This window comes from Hylobates moloch, unplaced genomic scaffold (assembly GCF_009828535.3).
Source record: "Hylobates moloch isolate HMO894 unplaced genomic scaffold, HMol_V3 SCAFFOLD_17, whole genome shotgun sequence".
Lineage (NCBI taxonomy): Eukaryota > Metazoa > Chordata > Mammalia > Primates > Hylobatidae > Hylobates > Hylobates moloch.
In genome coordinates, this window is record NW_026652292.1 from 37,228,125 (window position 1) to 37,247,147 (window position 19,023).

General features: G+C 38.3%; 1 protein-coding gene across 1 annotated transcript in view; it reads left to right on the forward strand.

Moving 5' to 3' along the window:
- Positions 1-1,600: 1,600 nt before the first annotated feature.
- The window catches only part of C7 (complement C7), an 80,010-nt gene continuing 62,587 nt past the window's right edge, over positions 1,601-19,023 (forward strand). The window contains exon 1 of the mRNA XM_032135469.2: positions 1,601-1,720. Within this exon, the coding sequence (XP_031991360.1) occupies positions 1,715-1,720 (6 nt within the window). The 5' untranslated portion in view covers positions 1,601-1,714. The remainder of the gene's footprint in view (positions 1,721-19,023) is intronic.

Here is a 19,023-nt window from a genome sequence, read left to right on the forward strand (position 1 = left end):
GAAAACAAAAACAAACTACTTGCAATTGAATTCTTGTCTCTGAATCTACTTCTGGGGGAACCCAAACTAAGACAGCCACTGAAATGGAATTGCCTATTGAGAATTTAAGATAAGTCTATGGCGTCTGGAATTCATGCAGTTGGAGCTGAATAAAAAATATTTCTTTCAGGAGTCAGGATCTTTGTCTCTGTGACAAAATTTCTTCCACACAAATCACTAAAGGTTTGAACAACAGATGCGGAAGCTTTGTCTCTGGAAACCACCATTAATTTATGAGGGGAGGATAGGGGTTGTCTTTATTATTCCAGTGCTTTGGATATAGGAAGAAAAAGTCATTAAAGCTAGAAAATCTTCACTAATGGAATGTTTACTTATAAAATTATTCTTAACTCAAATTTTCTTTCCCTCTTAACATTTATTCTACCTCACTCATAATGCACTAGCAGCTACTGTTAGAATATTTGGTCCAACAATACAAATAAAACTGTAGCTCAATTTTTTTTTTTTTTTTTGAGAAGGAATCTCACTCTGTCTCCCAGGCTGGAGTGCAGTGGTGCGATCTCAGCTCACTGCAACCTGTGCCTCCCAGGTTCAAGCAATTCTTCTCTCTCAGCCTCCTGAGTAGCTGGGACTACAAGTGCATGCCACCATGCCTGGCTAATTTTTTTGTGTTTTTAGTAGAGACGCGGTTTCACCATATTGGCTGGTCTCAAACTCCTGACCTCGTGATCCGCCCGCCTCGGCCTCCCAAAGTGCTGGGATTACAGGCATGAGCCAGCGCGCCTGGCCAACTGTAGCTCAGTTTCAGTAGGAAATCTAAAATCTTGCAAAATAAGCAGCATCTTATCAAATGTATGAAGGTGATGTTGGGGACTTGCTAGAATCAATGCAAAGCTATGGACAAATGAAGACCTGGTAGAATAAGACAAGATAAAAAGCGAAGGAGAGAAAATGGATGTGGATAATGACCCTGAGAAGAACTTTCCAACACAGTGATTTTGATTATCAAAGGATTAAGTGAAATTCTTGAGAAAATTAGTGGTGTCCTCAAATATGTTTGCAAAAATTGATGTTCTTTGTGATTATTCTGTGAAAGTTAAGCATGAAGGGATGACTATTGGGTTGTGTTAGGCTGTACTTTGGGGAAAAATTCTACTCCAGAACATTCCATTTACATTTTGAGTGACAGAACTGCATTTAAGTATTTTCTTTCACAAAATATTTAATCTCAAAGTCTGGTGTATACCACCTTTTAAGAGAATCATGAAAACATCCACTTAGTTTAGTAGATTGAAACAAGAAGGAGGCTCATCCCTTGCCTTACAGAGTCTCCTTTGGTTGAAAATCACTTAAACATTGAACTGAGAACATTTGCTGTGTTTCCTGATTTATAGATATGTTTCTAAGAAACATATCTATAACTTCCAAACAGTCCCAGCTGGCTGTAGCTAAGGCTGTATAATTGATAAGATGCATCTGGTTTCAAGGCACAGATTAAGTACAAGGTCAGGCTCTTGCTGTCGCTGGAGAATCCGGTTGGGGTAGGAGCTAAATCTCAGGACCACTTGCTCTATATATGAGTGCCAAGATAATCTAGAGCAGGGAGAGGCAGAGAGGCAGGCAGCCTGCTGGGCTCTTCCTGCTGTTGAAAACTTACCCGGCCCTTACAGAGGAAATTTTCCTCCTCTCTTCTGCCCTGAATGTTTTCCCAAACATGAAGGTAAGACAATAATTTCATTACTTTTGTAAATGAAGCTATCTTTTCAAATGAACGGGGGTAATATAAATGTAATTTAAATGAAGAGGTGTAATACTTAACTGAAAGACATCAAATAAGTAGAAGGCCAGAGGAAAATACAGAAAAGACCTGGGGGCGATTTTTAGAAATCCTTATTTAAACATATTTAACAGTTCAGCCAAAGTGAATTCCTTTTTCTTATCTTGTGAAATTATAGTTTCAGAGGTCTGGGAATCAGGAATTGGAGACAATGTTTATGAAAGTCCCGATAAAGTCATAAAGAAATACAATCGTACTATTGTTATTTCTTGGGAAAAACTTTCCTCTGGTGTATTTTTTTTTTGCTTGTTTGGATTTGGAGCCAGGCAATAGGGTCCTGTGATTTATCTAAGAGCTAATAGAAAAGCAAATTTGCAGACTTGGAACTTGAGAATTTGAAATCCTGGATGAAAGAGTCAGCATTGTGAGAATAGAAGATACGAGTAGATGGAATAAAACTAAAGGTCTATCAAGTATACATGCTGGCCCAATGCAAAAAGGCCAAATATTAAAAAACAAAACACAACCAAAAAACTATTCAACTAAAGATAAGACCAAAGATAGAAATCACTATCATAGACTAAATCTTTGGAATGCAAAAATAAGTTGAGATTGCTATTCAAATTTTATTATTGTAAATTTTGGTATTTAAACTTTAAAAATGTTGCACTGTAAGACTGTAGGAATAATTTCACAGATCTGTCAGTGGCTAGATTGCTTCCATAGTCACTGTATTGCCCACTGTGGCACCGAATCCAAGCTCGCTCATTATTTGGGTTAGAGGAGGAGCAATATATGGGTCTTGATTAACCCATGCCTTCTGTGAAATTAAATAATTAAAAATTAAACACAAATAACAAAGTTAATTTGTTTAAAGTTATGATGGGCAGTCATAAAAAAGAATGAAATCATGTCCTTTGCAGCAACATGGATGCAGCTAGAGGTCATTATCTTAAGAAAATTAACACAGGAACAGACAACAAAATACCCCATGTTCTTAATTTTAAGTGGGAGCTAAATATTGAGTACTCATGGACATAAAGATGGCAACACTGGACACTGCACTCCAGCCTGGGCAATAGGGTGAGACTCTGTCTCAAAAAAAAAAAGAAAATAATATGATGCTCTTCTGAAAGTCATCTAGCCAAAATGTTTTTTTCCTAATATTTGTGTTAACTATTAATCTTTTACTTTATTTTACAATGAGAAATCTTAATAACTGCTTTGTGCTTAACATGTTTACAATCATTGATTATTATAATAGTTCACTGCTGTAATAATAAATATACTTCTATCCTTTAATTGGTTGACAAAATATCAACAAATAAAGCAATTAATTTTTTAAAAATTTTACATATAAGGGCTTTTCAGCAAAAATTGGGAAGCCTGATAGACAAGTTCTAGAACGACTGTAACACTAAAGCAATTATTTCACTCCAAGTCGCATGTAGAGTTCTTACCTGTAAGAAAGTGGACATTCATATTTTTACAGTAAATCTGAAGGACATGCTTTGGTGATATGTGACAAAGAAGGGACACTTGTGAAAGCCTTGGGCTATCAAGAAGCTAGAAATGGTTTCTATGTCAGACCTTTTAAGAGGAAGCAATATTTTGGCCCCACAGCCCCCACGTGAACTAAATTCAGAGAGACAGTCACAGGATTCCCTTTGGTTCTCTCTGTGTTCTTGGATAGGAAATAACTTGGGTCTGAGGTGTTGGAGAAGGATGTCAGGGCCAAGGATGTATGTCCGAGGGACTTCCCTTGGAGCTGGCTGTGGGCCAGCCATTTGTTCTGTCCATCCAGGACAGAACTGAGCTTGGGGCCTGTGAATCTAGAGAATGGTCGTCACAGTGCCCAAGCACAGTGATGGTCAAGCACAGTAATGTCTCAAATCAGGATTGTAGCTGGGACATACTGGAAGAAGGAGGTAGAGCTAATGCTCACTCAGTGATGATAAAGAGGAGAAGATAATGCAGGGGAATGTAGTTCCAGCTTAGCTACATTGACACAGAACAAAAATACCAAACACCTTTTCTTTTTTCTTTTTTTTTTTTTTTGAGACAAATTCTCACTCTGTCGCCCAGGCTGGAGTGCAGAGGTACGATCTCTGCTCACTCCAGCTTCCGCCTCCCGGGTTCAAGCAATTCTCCTGCCTCAGCCTCCTGAGTAGCTGGAACTACAGGCGTGCATCACCATGCCTGGCTAATTTTTGTATTTTTTTTTTTTTAGTAGAGATGGGGTTTCACCATATTGGCCAGGATGGTCTTGAACTCCTGACCTCATGATCCGCCCGCCTCGGCCTCCCAAAGTGCTGGGATTACAGGCATTGAATCACCACGCCCGGCCCCATATACTTTTTCAAACAAGCAATTCTTTTATAGAGTCAGTTCAGATGTATGTCTATCACTGTCATTCATGTGATTTATTTGTGTTTGTTCTGTCTCTCTTATTCATTTATAAGGTATTTTTTCTGAAGGTAATTATCCTAAGGCTAGCAAAATTTCAGGAAATGCTTTTGGTTAGTAGGTTCACTTTGTATAACTCATGAACAGAACTGGTCTTGTAATAAGCAGACCTTGATGGGTTATAATGAGTATGTATATGAAGAAGGTGATGACAAAGGCATCCATGATGATAAAAAGTATATTTCCTAAAATTTCATTGAAATTCTTTATTTTAAAAAATACTTTTAAATTTGAGACAAGATCTTGCTCTGTTGCCCTGGCTGGAGTGTAGTGGTGCAATTATGGCTCACTGCAGCCGCTACATCCTGGGCTCAAGTCCCACCTTAGTCTTCCGAGTAGCTGGGACTACAGGTGCCCGCCACCATGCCTGGCTAATTTTTGTATTTTTTATAGAGACGAGGTCTCACTAGGTTGCCCAGGCTGGCCTCAAACTCCTGGGCTTACATGATCCTACCACCTTGTCCTCCCCAAATGCCAGGATTACAGGCATGAGCCACCAAACCTGGCTGAAATTATTTTAAAACACCTGTGACAGAATGTTAGAAATAATTATTTTCAGTATCCACATTTTGGCTGAGAGTCAAAGGCCAAGAACAAGTACTCAAGATTTTTTGAAATTTTATGGTTTTTTAAGAAATTTTATTCATTTAGTTATTTTATTTGTATACATTTAAGGGGTACAAGTGCAATTTCATTACATGGATATGTTGGGTAGTGTTGAAGTCTGCGTTTTCAGTGTATCTATCTTCCAAATAATGTACATTGTACCCATTAAGTAATTTCTCATCATCACTCTTCCCCTTTCTATCCCCAATTCTTTTGAATCTCCAATGTCTATTATTCCATACTTTTTGTCCATGTGTACACATTATTTAGCTCCTACTTGTAAGTTAGAATATGCGGTACTTGATTTTATGTTTCTAAGTTGTTTCACTTAATGTAATGGCCTCCAGTTCCATCCATGCTGCTGCAAAAGACATGGTTTCATTCTTTTTTAAAAAATTGAACAGTATTTCATTGTGTATATACTGCATTTTCTTTATCCAGTCATCTGTTGATGGACACTTAGGTTGCTTCTATATCTTTGCTATTGTGAATAGTGTTGAGATAAACATACGAGTACAGGTATCTTTCTGATATAATGATTTCTTTTCCTTTGGGTAGATACCCAGCAGTGGGATTGATGGATCTGATGGTAGTTCAATTTTTAGTTCTTTGAGAAATCTCCATACTGTTTTTTATGGAAGTTGTACTAATTTACATTCCCACCAATAGTATGTATTGGTGGGAATATATACTATTCCCTATTCTCACTTATCTCTGCATTCCTACCAACATCTGTTATTTTTTGACATTTTTAAAGAGAGATGGGGTCTTGCTCTGTTAACCAGGCTGGAGAGTAATAGTGCAATCATAGCTCACTGCACCTTTGAATTCCTGGGATCAAGTGATCCTCCTGCCTCAGCCTCCTGAGTAGCTGGCACTATTTGGGCATGTGCCACCATGTGCAAATATATATATATGTATGTATGTATATTTATATATTTTGAGATGGAGTCTGCTCTGTCACCCAGGCTGGAGTGCAGTGGCATGATCTCGGCTCACTGTAATCTCCACCTCCTGGGTTTAAGCGATTCTCCTGCTTCAGCCTCCCAAGTAGCTGAGACTACAGGTGCGTGCCAACATGCCTGGTTAATTTTTTGTATTTTTAGTACAGATGGGGTTTCACCATGTTAGCCAGGATGGTCTTGATCTCCTGACCTCATGATTTGCCTGCCTCAGCCTCCCAAAGTGCTGGGATTACAGGTGTGAGTCACTGCGTCCAACTGCCCCAAATAATTTTTTAAGAATTATTTTTTGTAGAGACAGAGTCTTACTATGTTGCCTAGGCTGGTCTCAAACTTCTGGCTTCAAGCAATCCTCCTGCCTTGTCCTCTCAAAGTGTTGGGATTACAGGTATGAGCCATCACATTCAGCCAGTTTTTTCACTTTTTAATAGTAGCCATTCTGACTGTGTAAGATGATATCTCCTTGTGGTTTTAATTTAATTCTCTGATGATTAGTGATGTTGAGCACATTTTCATGTGCTTGTGAGCCATTTGTATGTCTTTGAAAAATGTCTATTCATGTCCGTTGCCCACTTTTTAATGTTTTTGTTGTTGTTGTTATCATCGTTTGAGTTTCTTGTAGATTCTGGATATTAGTTCTCTGTCAGATGCATAATTTGCAGATATTTTCTCCCATTCTGTAGGTTGTCTGTTCACTCTGTTGATTATTTCTTTTGTTGTAGAGAAGCTTTCAATTTTAATTAAGTTCCATTTGTCTAACCTTGTTTTTGTTGCTTGTGCTTTTGAGGTCTTAGTTATGAATTCTTGGCCTAGACCAATGTCCAGAAGAGTTTTCCCTAGGATTTCTTCTAGTATTTTTATAGTTTCAGGTCTTACATTTAAGTTTTCAATCCATGTTGAGTTGATTTTTGTATAAGGTGAGAGACAGGAGGACCTTCACATTTTAAAGTGAGATGCTAGACATTCTATGCAATATTACAAAGAAGAGTATTCCCAAATCTGTTTGGTGACCCTTAGGCCATCCCCATTCTCAAGAGAATACAAGATTGTGCATAGGAGATATAGGAAATGCTACCCTATGCACATTCGAGAAAATGTAAAGGTACAGACCTCCTTTAGCAGAGTAAATAAACCCAGCAGTATCAGTTACAGCGTGGACATTCAGAGTTTGGAAGGACACGGATGTGTGCAGGGATCCCATGGCCCGCATATGGGTGGTTAAAAGGGAGCCAGATTTGGATTGTCAGACACTGCCTGAGAGAGTGCTTGACTGCAGGATGAAGCAACCCGAAGAAATAGCATCAGTTTGGAAAGGACCACCAGGAAGCAGGCATGGGTGAGAATCGAAAGTGATTAACAAAGGGATGAATCATGTGTGCCAGAGTACAGTGGCTACAGAGTAGTAGGAAGACGTCCAAAGAACCACAAAAACACCGCGAGAGATAAAGACTCAGCAGTCAAACGTCTAACACATTGATTTACCATCACCAGACTCCAACTGGATCATTCAAGCAAGATTCTGTTTTACTCTTGTCTCTCTCATTCCTGTTGCTCTGATTTTGGAGAGGACAGAGGCAGCTTGGGGAGGTGGGGAAGAGGATTCAGGTTGCTGAATTTTGAAGTGGACCCCACTCCTCCCTCATTACAAGCACCCAGAAACTGAAAGTAGGGGAGAGAGATTTAAAATGGAGGATAAATTGAAGTTTGAATATCATAATAGATTGTTTTCTGAAAATGTGACTAGTGGTTAATGCCTAATAATGACTAGTAAAGCTGTGAGATAGGCTTTCCCAGGGACAAGAAAAAATGAGCTGACACAGCACAGAGGAAAGCCGCATTGTTGAAAAAGAAAAAAAAAACACACCCCACATAGCTTATAATTTAAAACAAAAACATTTTAAAAATTATATGATCCACATGTTTGTTGAAGTCAGAAAAGTATTCATAATCTCCCCCAAATAACCTCCCCCAACATTGTTCACGGTTTCCCAACTCCTTGGCACTTTTTCACCCTTTCGGATATGCTAATCAGCACAATAGGCTTAAACATTTTTAGAACTATAACAGCCAGAAGCAGGCAAGGAGAATTTTACAACTGAAAAGAAGATACCTAATAAAAGAATGGGTTATCTAAGAAGGATAGTGGAAAGATCTAGAAAATAATGTTAAGAAGACTTTTCATAGGTACATTGAGAAAAAGAGTTTTGGGTAGTTCAGGAAGAAGAGAGAAAATATTGGACTATTAAAACATGAGATGATTTTAAAGTCCTTTGTCCAGAGCTATAAATTGGATGCATTTGATATTCTTAGAGAATCAGTAGAGATTTGAATTGTATCTTCTCCATCACCTTCAGCTGTCAGTTAAAGTAGGAAAATACATACAGTTAAAGTAGGAAAATATATAGTAGAAACTACCTATAATTTGACAACCAGAAATAAACTATTATGTTTTATTATATTTCTTTCTAGATTTTGTTTTTCAATGCACATTTGATTTTTCAAACAAAATGTAATCACATTTTACGTACAATTTTGTAACCTAGCAGATCCTCAATATTTAGGCTTGTGCTATCACATAAAGATGATTATAAAAGGCCTCAGGAGTGTTTTAAACACCAAAAGGACCACCCACAGTACTAAAGAATAAGATGAGAGTCACTGCCCCCTGCCTACTGCTGTGCTTCAACCTTGATTACCGACTTAGGAAGCTTGGTTTCTTTTTAAAATCAGCCATTCGCACTGCTACTTCATTCAGGTTTTCTCTCCTCTTGGTATCCCTCCGGAGTGCTGTAGTCAGAACTGGAGTGGAATAAGGGATTAAAAGATGATGGGACCTTAAGGAAATGCTTGAAACCATTTAAGTCTACTGAGTATTTTCAATTTGTGTGTCTATGGCATCACCCAACCCTTGTCTTTACAGAATTCAACGGTAGGAGATAGGGTTTGACAGGATTGTACGAAATTTTAATTTTTTTAAAAAAGCATTTATTTATCTTTGTAATTTATTTCTTTTAACTGACAAAAATTGTATGTATTGTGCACAACATGATGTTATAAAATATGTATATATTGTAGAATGGCTCAATTGAGCTAATTAACCATATGCATTACCTCCCATACTTATCATTTGTAGGGAGAATACTTAAAATCTACTCTCTTAGGAGTTTTTAAGAATATAATACATTGGTTCTAGAGCAGCCTGGCCAACATAGTGAAACCCCGTGTCTACTAAAAATTCAAAAATTAGCCAGTCATGGTGGCGCTCACCTGTAATCCCAGCTACTTGGGAGGCTGAGGTAAGAGAATCACTTCAATCTGGGAGGCAGAGGTTGCAGTGAGCCAAGACTGTGCCAATGCACTCCAGTCTGAGTGACAGAGCGAGACTCCATCTCAAAAAAAAAAAAAAAAAAGAAAAAGAATATAATATATTAGTATTAAGTAAGTCACCATTTTGTATGATAGATCTCTTGAACTTATTCCTTCTATGTAACTGAAGTTTTGTATCCTTTGACCAACATCTCTTCGACAATCCCCACCCTGCCCCCACAGCCTTTGGTAACCATTTTACTCTTTACATATTAGACTTTAACATTTTTAGATTCCAAATATAACTGAGATCATTCAGCATTTTTCTTTCTAGAAAAATACTGAATGTTTTATTTCTGCTTGTTTTATTTCACTTAACATAATGTTATCTGGGTTAATCCATGTTGTCACAAATGACAGAATTTTCTTCTTTTTTTAAGGCCAGGTACTATTTCATTGTGTCTTTTTACCACATTTTCTTTATCCCCTTATCCTTTGATGGACACTTAGGTTGGTTCTGTATCTTGGCTATTGTGAATAATGCAGCAATGAACACGGGAGTGCACATTTCTCTTTGATATACTGCTTTCATTTACTTTGGCTGTATACCCTGTAGGGGATTGCTGAATCATATGCTAGTTCTATTTTTAATTTTTTGAAGATCCTTCAAAGTTCTATTTAAAATAGAAACTTAAAAAGATAAGCAGAATCACTTAGCCTTCTCCATGGTTCTTTCACTTTTTTACTGCCAAGTCACAAATCTTGACTTGTACAAATGTATTAGTTTTCAAATCATTTAAGAAATGTAAGCTAAAACTATTAATGACAACTATAGTAGCACTAAAATAACTTATCAAAGGATACACATGATGTAAATTCTGACATCAAAAAATATAAACTGAAGGGAGAGTAAAAATGTAGAGTTGTATGCAAAGTTAAGTTGTAATCACGTTGAAATAGGCTGTTGTGATTATAAGATGTTCTCTGGAAGCCTCATAATAAGCGCAAAGCAAAAATCTTTAGTAGTATCACAAAACAGAAATAGTATTCAAAGAATACCACTATTGAAAACCACGAAACCACAAAGACAGCAAGACAGAAAGAAAGAAAGATGTATCTTCCAGCCTGGGCAACAAAGGGTGGCCCTATCTCTACAATAACTTAAAAAAAAATTAGCTGGATGTGGTGGTACTTGCCTGTGGTCCCAGCTACTCACAAAGGCTGAGGTGGGAGCATCGTTTGAGCCTGGGAGGTCGAGGGTGCAGTGAGCTGTGATCACACTACTGCACTCCAGCCTGGGCAACAGAGGCCCTATCTCCAAAAAAAAAGTATCTAAAATACAACAACAACAACAACAAGAACAACAACAACAACATAACAAAATGGCAGTAGTAAGTCCTTATCTATCAATAATTACCTTGAGTTTAAATGAATTAGGTTATCCAATAAAAAGATACAGAGTAAGTGAATGAATAAAAAAACAAGACCTAACTATATGTTACCTGTAGGAATCTCACCTCACTTTTAAGGGCACACAGATTGAAAGTTAGGCAATGGAAAAAAGATATTCCGCATCAACAGAAAACAAAAGAGAGCAGGGATAACTATACTTATATAAGACAAAATAGACTTAAAGTCAAAAACTGTAAAAAAAAATGACATTATATGATGATAAAGGAGTCAACTCATCAAGAGGGTATAACAATTGTAAATATGCACCCAACCTCAGAGAACCTAAATATATAAAATAAATATTAAGGATATGGTGGAAGAGACAGATTGCAATACAATTATAGTAGGGTATTTCAATACCCCACTTTCAACAATGAAAGATAATCCGGAAAATTAGTAAGAAAACATTGGATTTGAATATCACTTTAGACCTAATGAATCTAACAGACACACACACACACACACACACACACACACACACACACACACACACACAGAACATTCCATCCAACAGCAACAGAATACACATTCTTCTCAAGTGCACACAGAACTTTCTCCAGGACAGATAACATGTCAGGGGAAAAAGCAAGCTTCAGCAAATTTAAGAAGATTGAAATTATATCAAGAATCTTTTTTTTTTTGTTGAGTTGGAGTCTTGCTCTGTTACCCAGGCTGTAGTGCAGTGGTCTGATCTCAGCTCACTACAACCTCCGCCTCCCAGGCTCAAGTGATTCTCCCACATCATCCCTCCCAAGTAGCTGGGACTACAGGCGTGTGCCACCACATCCAGCTAATTTTTGTATTTTTAGTAGAGATGGGGTTTCACCATGTTGGCCAGGCTGGACTCAAACTCCTGACCTCAAGTGATCTGTCCACCTTGGCCTCCCAAAGTGCTGGGATTACAGGTGTGAGCCACCACACCTGGCCTCAAGTATCTTTTCTGACCACAGTGATATGACACTAGAAATCAATTATGGGAGGAAGCTAGGTGTCATGTTATGTGCCTGTAGTCCCAGCTAATTGGAAAGCTGAGGTGGGAGGATTGCTTAAGTCCAGGAGTTCAAGGCTACAGTAGTTATGACTGTGCCAGTGCACTCCAGCCTGGGCGACAGAAAAAGACCCTGTCTCTAAAAATAAATAAATAAAAATAAGTGAATGAATATAGGGGGAATTTTGAAAAATCCACAAATATATGGAAAAATCCACAAATATATGGAAATTAGCATGCTCCTCAACAACCAATAGGTCAATGAAATTAAAAGGGAAATTAAAAATCTTTAGATAACAAGATCTTTATATCTTAAGATAAACAAAAATGGAAACACAGCATAGCAAACATATGGGATACAGCAAAAACAGTTCAAAGAGGAACGTTTATAACAATAAATGCCTACATCAAAGAGAAGAAAGATTTAAAATAAATAAGCTAATGTCATACCTCAAGGAAACAGAAAAAGAAGAATAAACTAAGCCAAAGGTAGCATAAAAAAGGAAATAATAAAAATCAGAGCAGAAATAAATGAAATAGAGACTAGAAAAACAATACAAAAGATAGATAAAATAAGCTCTTTTTTGAAAAGATGAACAAATTTGACAAACTAGATTAATTTAAAACAAAGAGAAGATTCATAATACCACAAAAATACAAAAGATCATCAGGAACTATACACCAACAAATTGGATAACTAAGAAGAAGTGGTTAAATTCTTCTGTCCATTTAGGTCCTGTAAAGTGTTTCTGTACAGTGTTGTTCAAGTTTAATGTTTTCTTATTAATTTTCTGTCTGGATGATCTTCCAGCATTGAAAGTGAGGTATTGAAGTTTTCTGCTGTTATATTGCAATCCATCAGATCCTGTGGATCTGAAGAAAGGGATGGGTTGCAATACAATATTTATATATTATATAAATATAAATATCTGTTTTATATGTTTAGGTGCTCCAAAGCATACAACATACAAAGACTGAATCATAAAGAAATAGAAAATCTGAACAGACCAATAATGAGTAAAAAGATTGAATCTGTAATAAAAATTCTCCCATTTAAAAAAAAAAAAAAAGCACAGGACTTGATGGCTTCATGGCTGAATTCTACCAAACATTTATTTTTTATTTTTCCTCACTGTCACCATTTTTATTCAACATAATACTGAAAGTCCTAACGGTAGCAATTAGGCAAGATGGCAAAATAAATGGCGTTCAAATTTAAAGGAAAGAGGTCAAGTTATTCTTGCTTTTAAACAATACGAACTTATATTTAGAAAGAAATGTAGGCTGGGCATGGTGGTTCATGCCCGTAATCCCAGCACTTTGGGAGGCCAAGGTCGGTGGATCACCTGAGGTTAGGAGTTTGAGACCAGCCTGTCCAACATGGGGAAACCCCGTCTCTACTAAAAATACAGAAATTCACTGGGCGTGGTGGTGCACACCTATAATCTCAGCTACTCAGGAGGCTGAGGCAGGAGAATTGCTTGAGCTTGGGAGGCCGAGGTTGCAGTGAGCCAAAATCATGCCACTGCACTCCAGCCTGGGCGACAGAGCAAGAGCAAGACTCTGTCTCCAAAAAAAAAAATAAATAAATAAAAATAAAAATAAAAGTAAAGACTACACTAAATAAATCTTAGCAGTGATAAATGAATTCAGTAAATTTGCAGGCTACCAAATCAACATGCAAAAATCAGCAGCATTCCTACATGCTAACAGAGATGATTCTGAAAAGAAAATCAAGAAATAAGTTCCATTTATAAAAGCTATAAAATAAAATACCAAGGAATAAATTTAATCAAAGAAGTTAAAGATTCTACAAAAAATATTATAAAACACTGATGAAAGTAATTTAAGAGAACACAAAAAAGGAAAGCTATCCCATGCTCATGGATTGGAAAAATTAATACCATTAAAATATCTATACTCCCCAAAGTGATCTACAGATGCAATGCAATCTCTGTTAAGATACCAATGAAATTATTCACAGACAGAAAAAAATTCTAAAAATTTATGAAACAGCAAAAGACCCCAAGTAGCTAAAGAAATCCTGAATAATAACAGTGCTGGAGGCATCACACTACCTGCTTTTAAATTATACTACAAAGCTACAACAAAAGTAGTTTATTAAAAAAAAAATAGTTTATACAAAAAAAAGTAGTATGCTAACAAAAATAGCATACTACTGTCCTAAAAACAGACACATAGATGGCTGAACAGGATAGAGAACCAAGAAATAAATTCATGTATTTACAGCCAACTCATTTCTGACAAAAGTGGTAAGAACATACATTGGGCTGGGCGTGGTGGCTTATGCCTGTAATCCCAGCACTTTGGAAGGCTGAGGTGGGCGGATCACGAGGTTAGGAGTTTGAGACCAGCCTGACCAACATGGTGTACTAAAAAAAAATACAAAAATCAGCCAGGCGTGGTGGCGCACACCTGTAATCCCAGCTACTCAGGAGACTGAGGCAGGAAAATGGCTTGAACCTGTGAGGTGGAAGTTGTAGTGAGCTGAGAACATGCCAGTGCACTCCAGCCTGGGTGACAGAGCGAGACTCTGTCTCAAAAACAAACAAACAAACAAACAAACAAAAAAACAAAAAAATACATTGGGGGCCACGCGCAGTGGCTCATGCCTGTAATCCCAGCACTTTGGGAGACCGAGGTGGGTAGGTCACAAGGTCAGGAGTTCAAGACCTGCCTGGCCAACATAGTGAAACCCCATCTCTACTAAAAATACAAAAATTAGCCAGGTATGGTGGCACACGCCTGTAGTCCCATCTACTTGGGAGGCTGAGGCAGGAGAATTACTTGAACCCAGGAGGCGGAGCTTGCCGTGAGCCAAGATTGCGCCACTGCACTCCAGCCTGGGTGACAGAGCAAGACTGCATCTCAAAAAAAAAAAAAGAAAAAGAAAAAGAAAAAAAAGAACAAAAAAAAAGAAGAACATACACTTGGGGCTGGGCGCAGTGGCTCAGAGCTGTAATCTCAGTACTTTGGGAGGCTGAGGTGGGCGGATCATGAGGTTAGGAGTTTGAGACCAGCCTGACCAACATGGTGAAACACTGTCTCTACTAAAAATACAGAAATTTTGCTGGGTGTGGTGGCACGTGGCTGTAATTTCAGCTACTCAGGAGGCTGAGACAGGAGAATCGCTTGAACCCAGGAGGTGGAGGTTGCAGTGAGCCGAGATCACACTGCTGCACTCCAGCCTGGGTGACAGAGTGAGACTTTGTCAAAAAAAAAAAAAAAAAAAAGAAGAACATACATTGGGGAAAGGACAATCTCTTTAAGAAATGGTTTTGGGAAAACTGAGCATCCATATTTATAAGAATAAAACTAGATTCCTATCTTCTTCCATATACAAAAATAACTCAAAATGAATTAGACTTAAATGTAAAATGTGAAATTATTAAACAACTAGAAGAAAACATAGGGAAACAGCATAGACCAATGGTCTAGGCAACATTTTTTGGGGTAAGATCTCAAAAACACAGAAAACAAAAGTAAAAATGGACAAATGGGATTATATCAAGCTAAAAAGCTTCTACAAAGCAAACAAAAGAGTAAAGAGAGACAATCTATGGAATTAGAGAAAATATTTGCAAGCTATTCCTCTGACAAGGGATTAAGATCAAAATATACAGGGAAGTAACTCAGTAGCATATATTAATAATAATATTAATCTGATTAACAATGGGCAAATGCCCTCAATAGACATTTTTCAAAAGAAGACATACAAATGGCTAACAGGTATATGAAAAAATGCTCAATATCACTAATTGTATTAGGCCATTATTTGTGTTGCTATAAAGAAATACCTGAGACTGGGTAATTTATAAATAAAAGAGGTTTAATTGCCTCGTGGTTCTGCAGGCTGCATAAACATGGCATCAACATCAGCTCAGCTTCTGGTGAGGCCTTCAGGGAGATTTTACTCATGGTGGAAGGTGAAGCAAAAGCAGACATGTCACATGGCAATAGTGAGAGCAAGAATGAGTGAGGGGGCCAGGTGTGGTGGCTCACGCCTGTAATCCCGACACTTTGGGAGGCTGAGGCAGGCAGATCATCTGAGGTCAGGAGTTCAAGACGAGCCTGGCCAACATGGTGAAACCCTGTCTCTACTAAAAATACAAAATTTAGCCAGGCATGGTAGCAGGTGCCTGTAATCATAGCTACTCAGGAGGCTGAGGCAGGAGAATCACTTGAACTTTCTTACAGACTGGTTAAATGATTGCGACCAAAATGCTGATAGTGATAGGCACAGTGAAGTCCAGGCTGATGAAGTCTCAGATGGAAATGAGAAACTTTCCATCTGAGGGGGTGGAGGTTGCAGTGAGCCGAGATTGTGCCATTGCACTCCAGCCTGGGCGACAGAGCAAGACTCTGTCTAAAAAAAAAAAAAAAAAAACAAAAGAGAGAGAGAGGGGAAAATGTCATGCACTTTTAAACAATCAGATCTTAATGAGACTCACTATTGCAAGGATGACACTGAGGGGATGGTGGATGGTGCTAAACCATTTATGAGAAATCCACCCCTTCCAACAGGCCCCCACCTCCAACATGGGGATTACATTTCAACATGAGATTTGAAAGGGACATCTAAACTATACCATTCCACCCCTGGCCCCCTGAATCTCATGGCCTTCTCACACTATAGAAGACAATGATACCTGCCAAATAGTCACCCAAAGTCTTAACTCATTCCAGCATTAACTGAAAAGTTGCAAGTCTCAAGGACAAGGTCCAATCTGGAAATAAGTTTCTTCTACCTATGAGTTTGTAAAATCAAAACAAGTTACTTACTTCCAAGATAGAATTGGGGTACAGGCATTGGGTAAACTCTCCTTTCCCAAAGAAGAGAAATCAGCTAATAGAAGGAGGCTACAGGCCCCATGGAAGTCTGAAACACAGCAGGGCAGTCATTAAATCCTAAAGCTTCAAAATGATCTCCTTTGGCTCCAGGTTCCACATCGAGGACACACTGCTGCGAGAGGTGGGCTCCACTCCACCTCTTGGGAAACTTTACTTCTTTGGCTTTGTGGGGTTCAGCCACCACTCTCTCACCACCACTCTCTCATGGGTTGGAGGTGAGTGCCTGAAGATTTTCCAGGCTCAATATGCAAGCTACTGGTGGATCTGCCATTCTGGGGTCTGGAGGACAGTGATCCCCTTTCCACTAATTTACTAGGTAGTACTCCAGTGGGGACTGTGTCGGGGGGTTCCAACCCTGCATTTCCCCTCTTTACTGCCCTTGTAGAGGTTCTCTGTGAGGGCTCCACCCCTACAGCCTGCTTCTGCCTGGGCAACCAGGCTTTCTCATACATCCTCTGAAATCTAGGTGGAGGCTGCCAAGCCTCCTTCACTCTTGCGCTATGTATGCCTATGAGCTTAACACCACATGGAAGCTGCCAAGGCTTACAGTTTGCACTCGCTGAAGCAGCAGCCCAAGCTGTATCTGGGGCTCACTGAGCCAAGGCTGGAGCTGGAGAGTGGCCTGCATGCAGGGAGCAGTGTCTTAAGGCTGTGCAGGGCAGCAAGACCCTGGGCCTGGCCTAAGAAATCATTCTTTCCTCCCAAACCTCCTGACCTGTGATGGGAGGGGCTGCCTCAAATATCTCTAAAGTGCCTTTGAGGCCTTTTCTCCATTGTCTTGACTATTAACACTTGGCTTCCTTTTAGTCATGCAAATCTCTCTAGCAAGTGGTTGCTCCACAGCCCTCCTTGAATTCCTCTCCTGATGATGCTTTTTCTTTCTCTGCTGTGTGGCCAGGCTGCAGATTTTTCAAACTTTTATACTCTGCTTCCCTTTCATGTATAAATTCCAACTTTAAGTCATTTCTTTGCTCCTAAATCTGAGTGTAGGCTGTTAGAAGCAGCCAGACCATATCTTGAAATTTGCTGCTTAGAAGTTTGTTCTACTAGATACCCTAAGTTATCACTCTTAAGTTCAAACTTCTACAGATCCTTAGGGCATAAACAGAATGCAGCCAAGTTCTTTGCTAAGACAAAACCAGGTGACTTTTGCTCTAATTCCCAATAAGTTTCTCATTTCCATCTGAGACTTCATCAGCCTGGACTTCACTGTGCCTATCACTATCAGCATTTTGGTCGCAATCATTTAACCAGTCTGTAAGAAATTTCAAGCTTTCTTTCATTTTTCTGTCTTCTTTAGAGCCCTCCAAACTCTTCAAACCTCTGCTCATTTGGAAGCAATTTCCAAAGCTGCTTTCACACTGTTAGATATCTTTATAGCAATGCCCCAATTCTCAGTACCAATTTTCTGTGTTAGCCTGTTCTTTGTGTTGCTATAGAGAAATATCTGAGGCTGGGTAATTTATAAAGAAAAGAGGTTTAATTGGGTCATGGTTCTGTAGGCTGTACAAGCATGGCATCAACATTTGCTCAGTTTCCGGTGAAGCCTGCAGGGAGACTTTACTCATGGCAGAAGGCAAAGTGTGAACAGGCATGTCACATGGCAATGGTGGGTGCAAAAGATAACCCAAACATTTAAAGTAGAGCTAATACTAATAATTCTCAAACCCTTCCAAAAAACTGAAAAGGAGGGAATACTTTCAAATTGTTTTTATAAGGCCAGTGTTATCCTGATATCAAAGCCAAAGAAGCACATTACAAAAAAAGAAAACTACATGCCAACATTCTTGATGAACATAGTGAACATAGATACAAAAATCTCAACAGAATAGTTGCAAACTGAACAACACATTAAAAGGATCATCTACCATGATCAAATGGGATTTATTCCTGAAATGTGAGGGTGGTTCAACACAAATCAATAAATATGTTGTATGAGATTAACAGAATGAATGACAAAAACTATATGATCATCTCATTAGATGCAGAAAAACATTTGACAAAGTTCAACAATATTTCAAGATAAAGAAAGACTCTCACCAAGTTAGGTACAGAAGAAAAGTACCTTGACACAATAAATGCCATATATGAGAAGCCCACAGCTAACATTATACCCAGCAGTGAAAAATTGAAAGCCTTTTATTTAAGCTCTGGATCAAGACAAAAATGCCCACTTTTGCCACTTTTATTCAACATAGTATTGGAAATTCTTGCCAGAGCAATTAGGCAAGAAAAAGAAATAAAAGGCATCAAAATAGAAAGGGAAGAAGTGAAAATGCCTATGTTTTCTGGTGACACAATCTTGTATGTAGAAAACCCTACAGACTCCACCAGAAAACTGTTAGAACTAATAAATGAATACAGTAAAATTGTAGAATATAAAATAAACACTAAAAACTACATTTCTATAAACTAACAACAAACTATATGAGAAGGACATTAAGAAAACAATCCCATTTTCAATAACTACAAAAATATTTAGGAATAAATTTAACCAAGAAAGTTAAAGACCTGTACATTGCAAATTATGAAACATTGATGAGAAATTGAAGAAGACATAAAGAAATGGAAAGATATCCCTTGTTCATGGATTG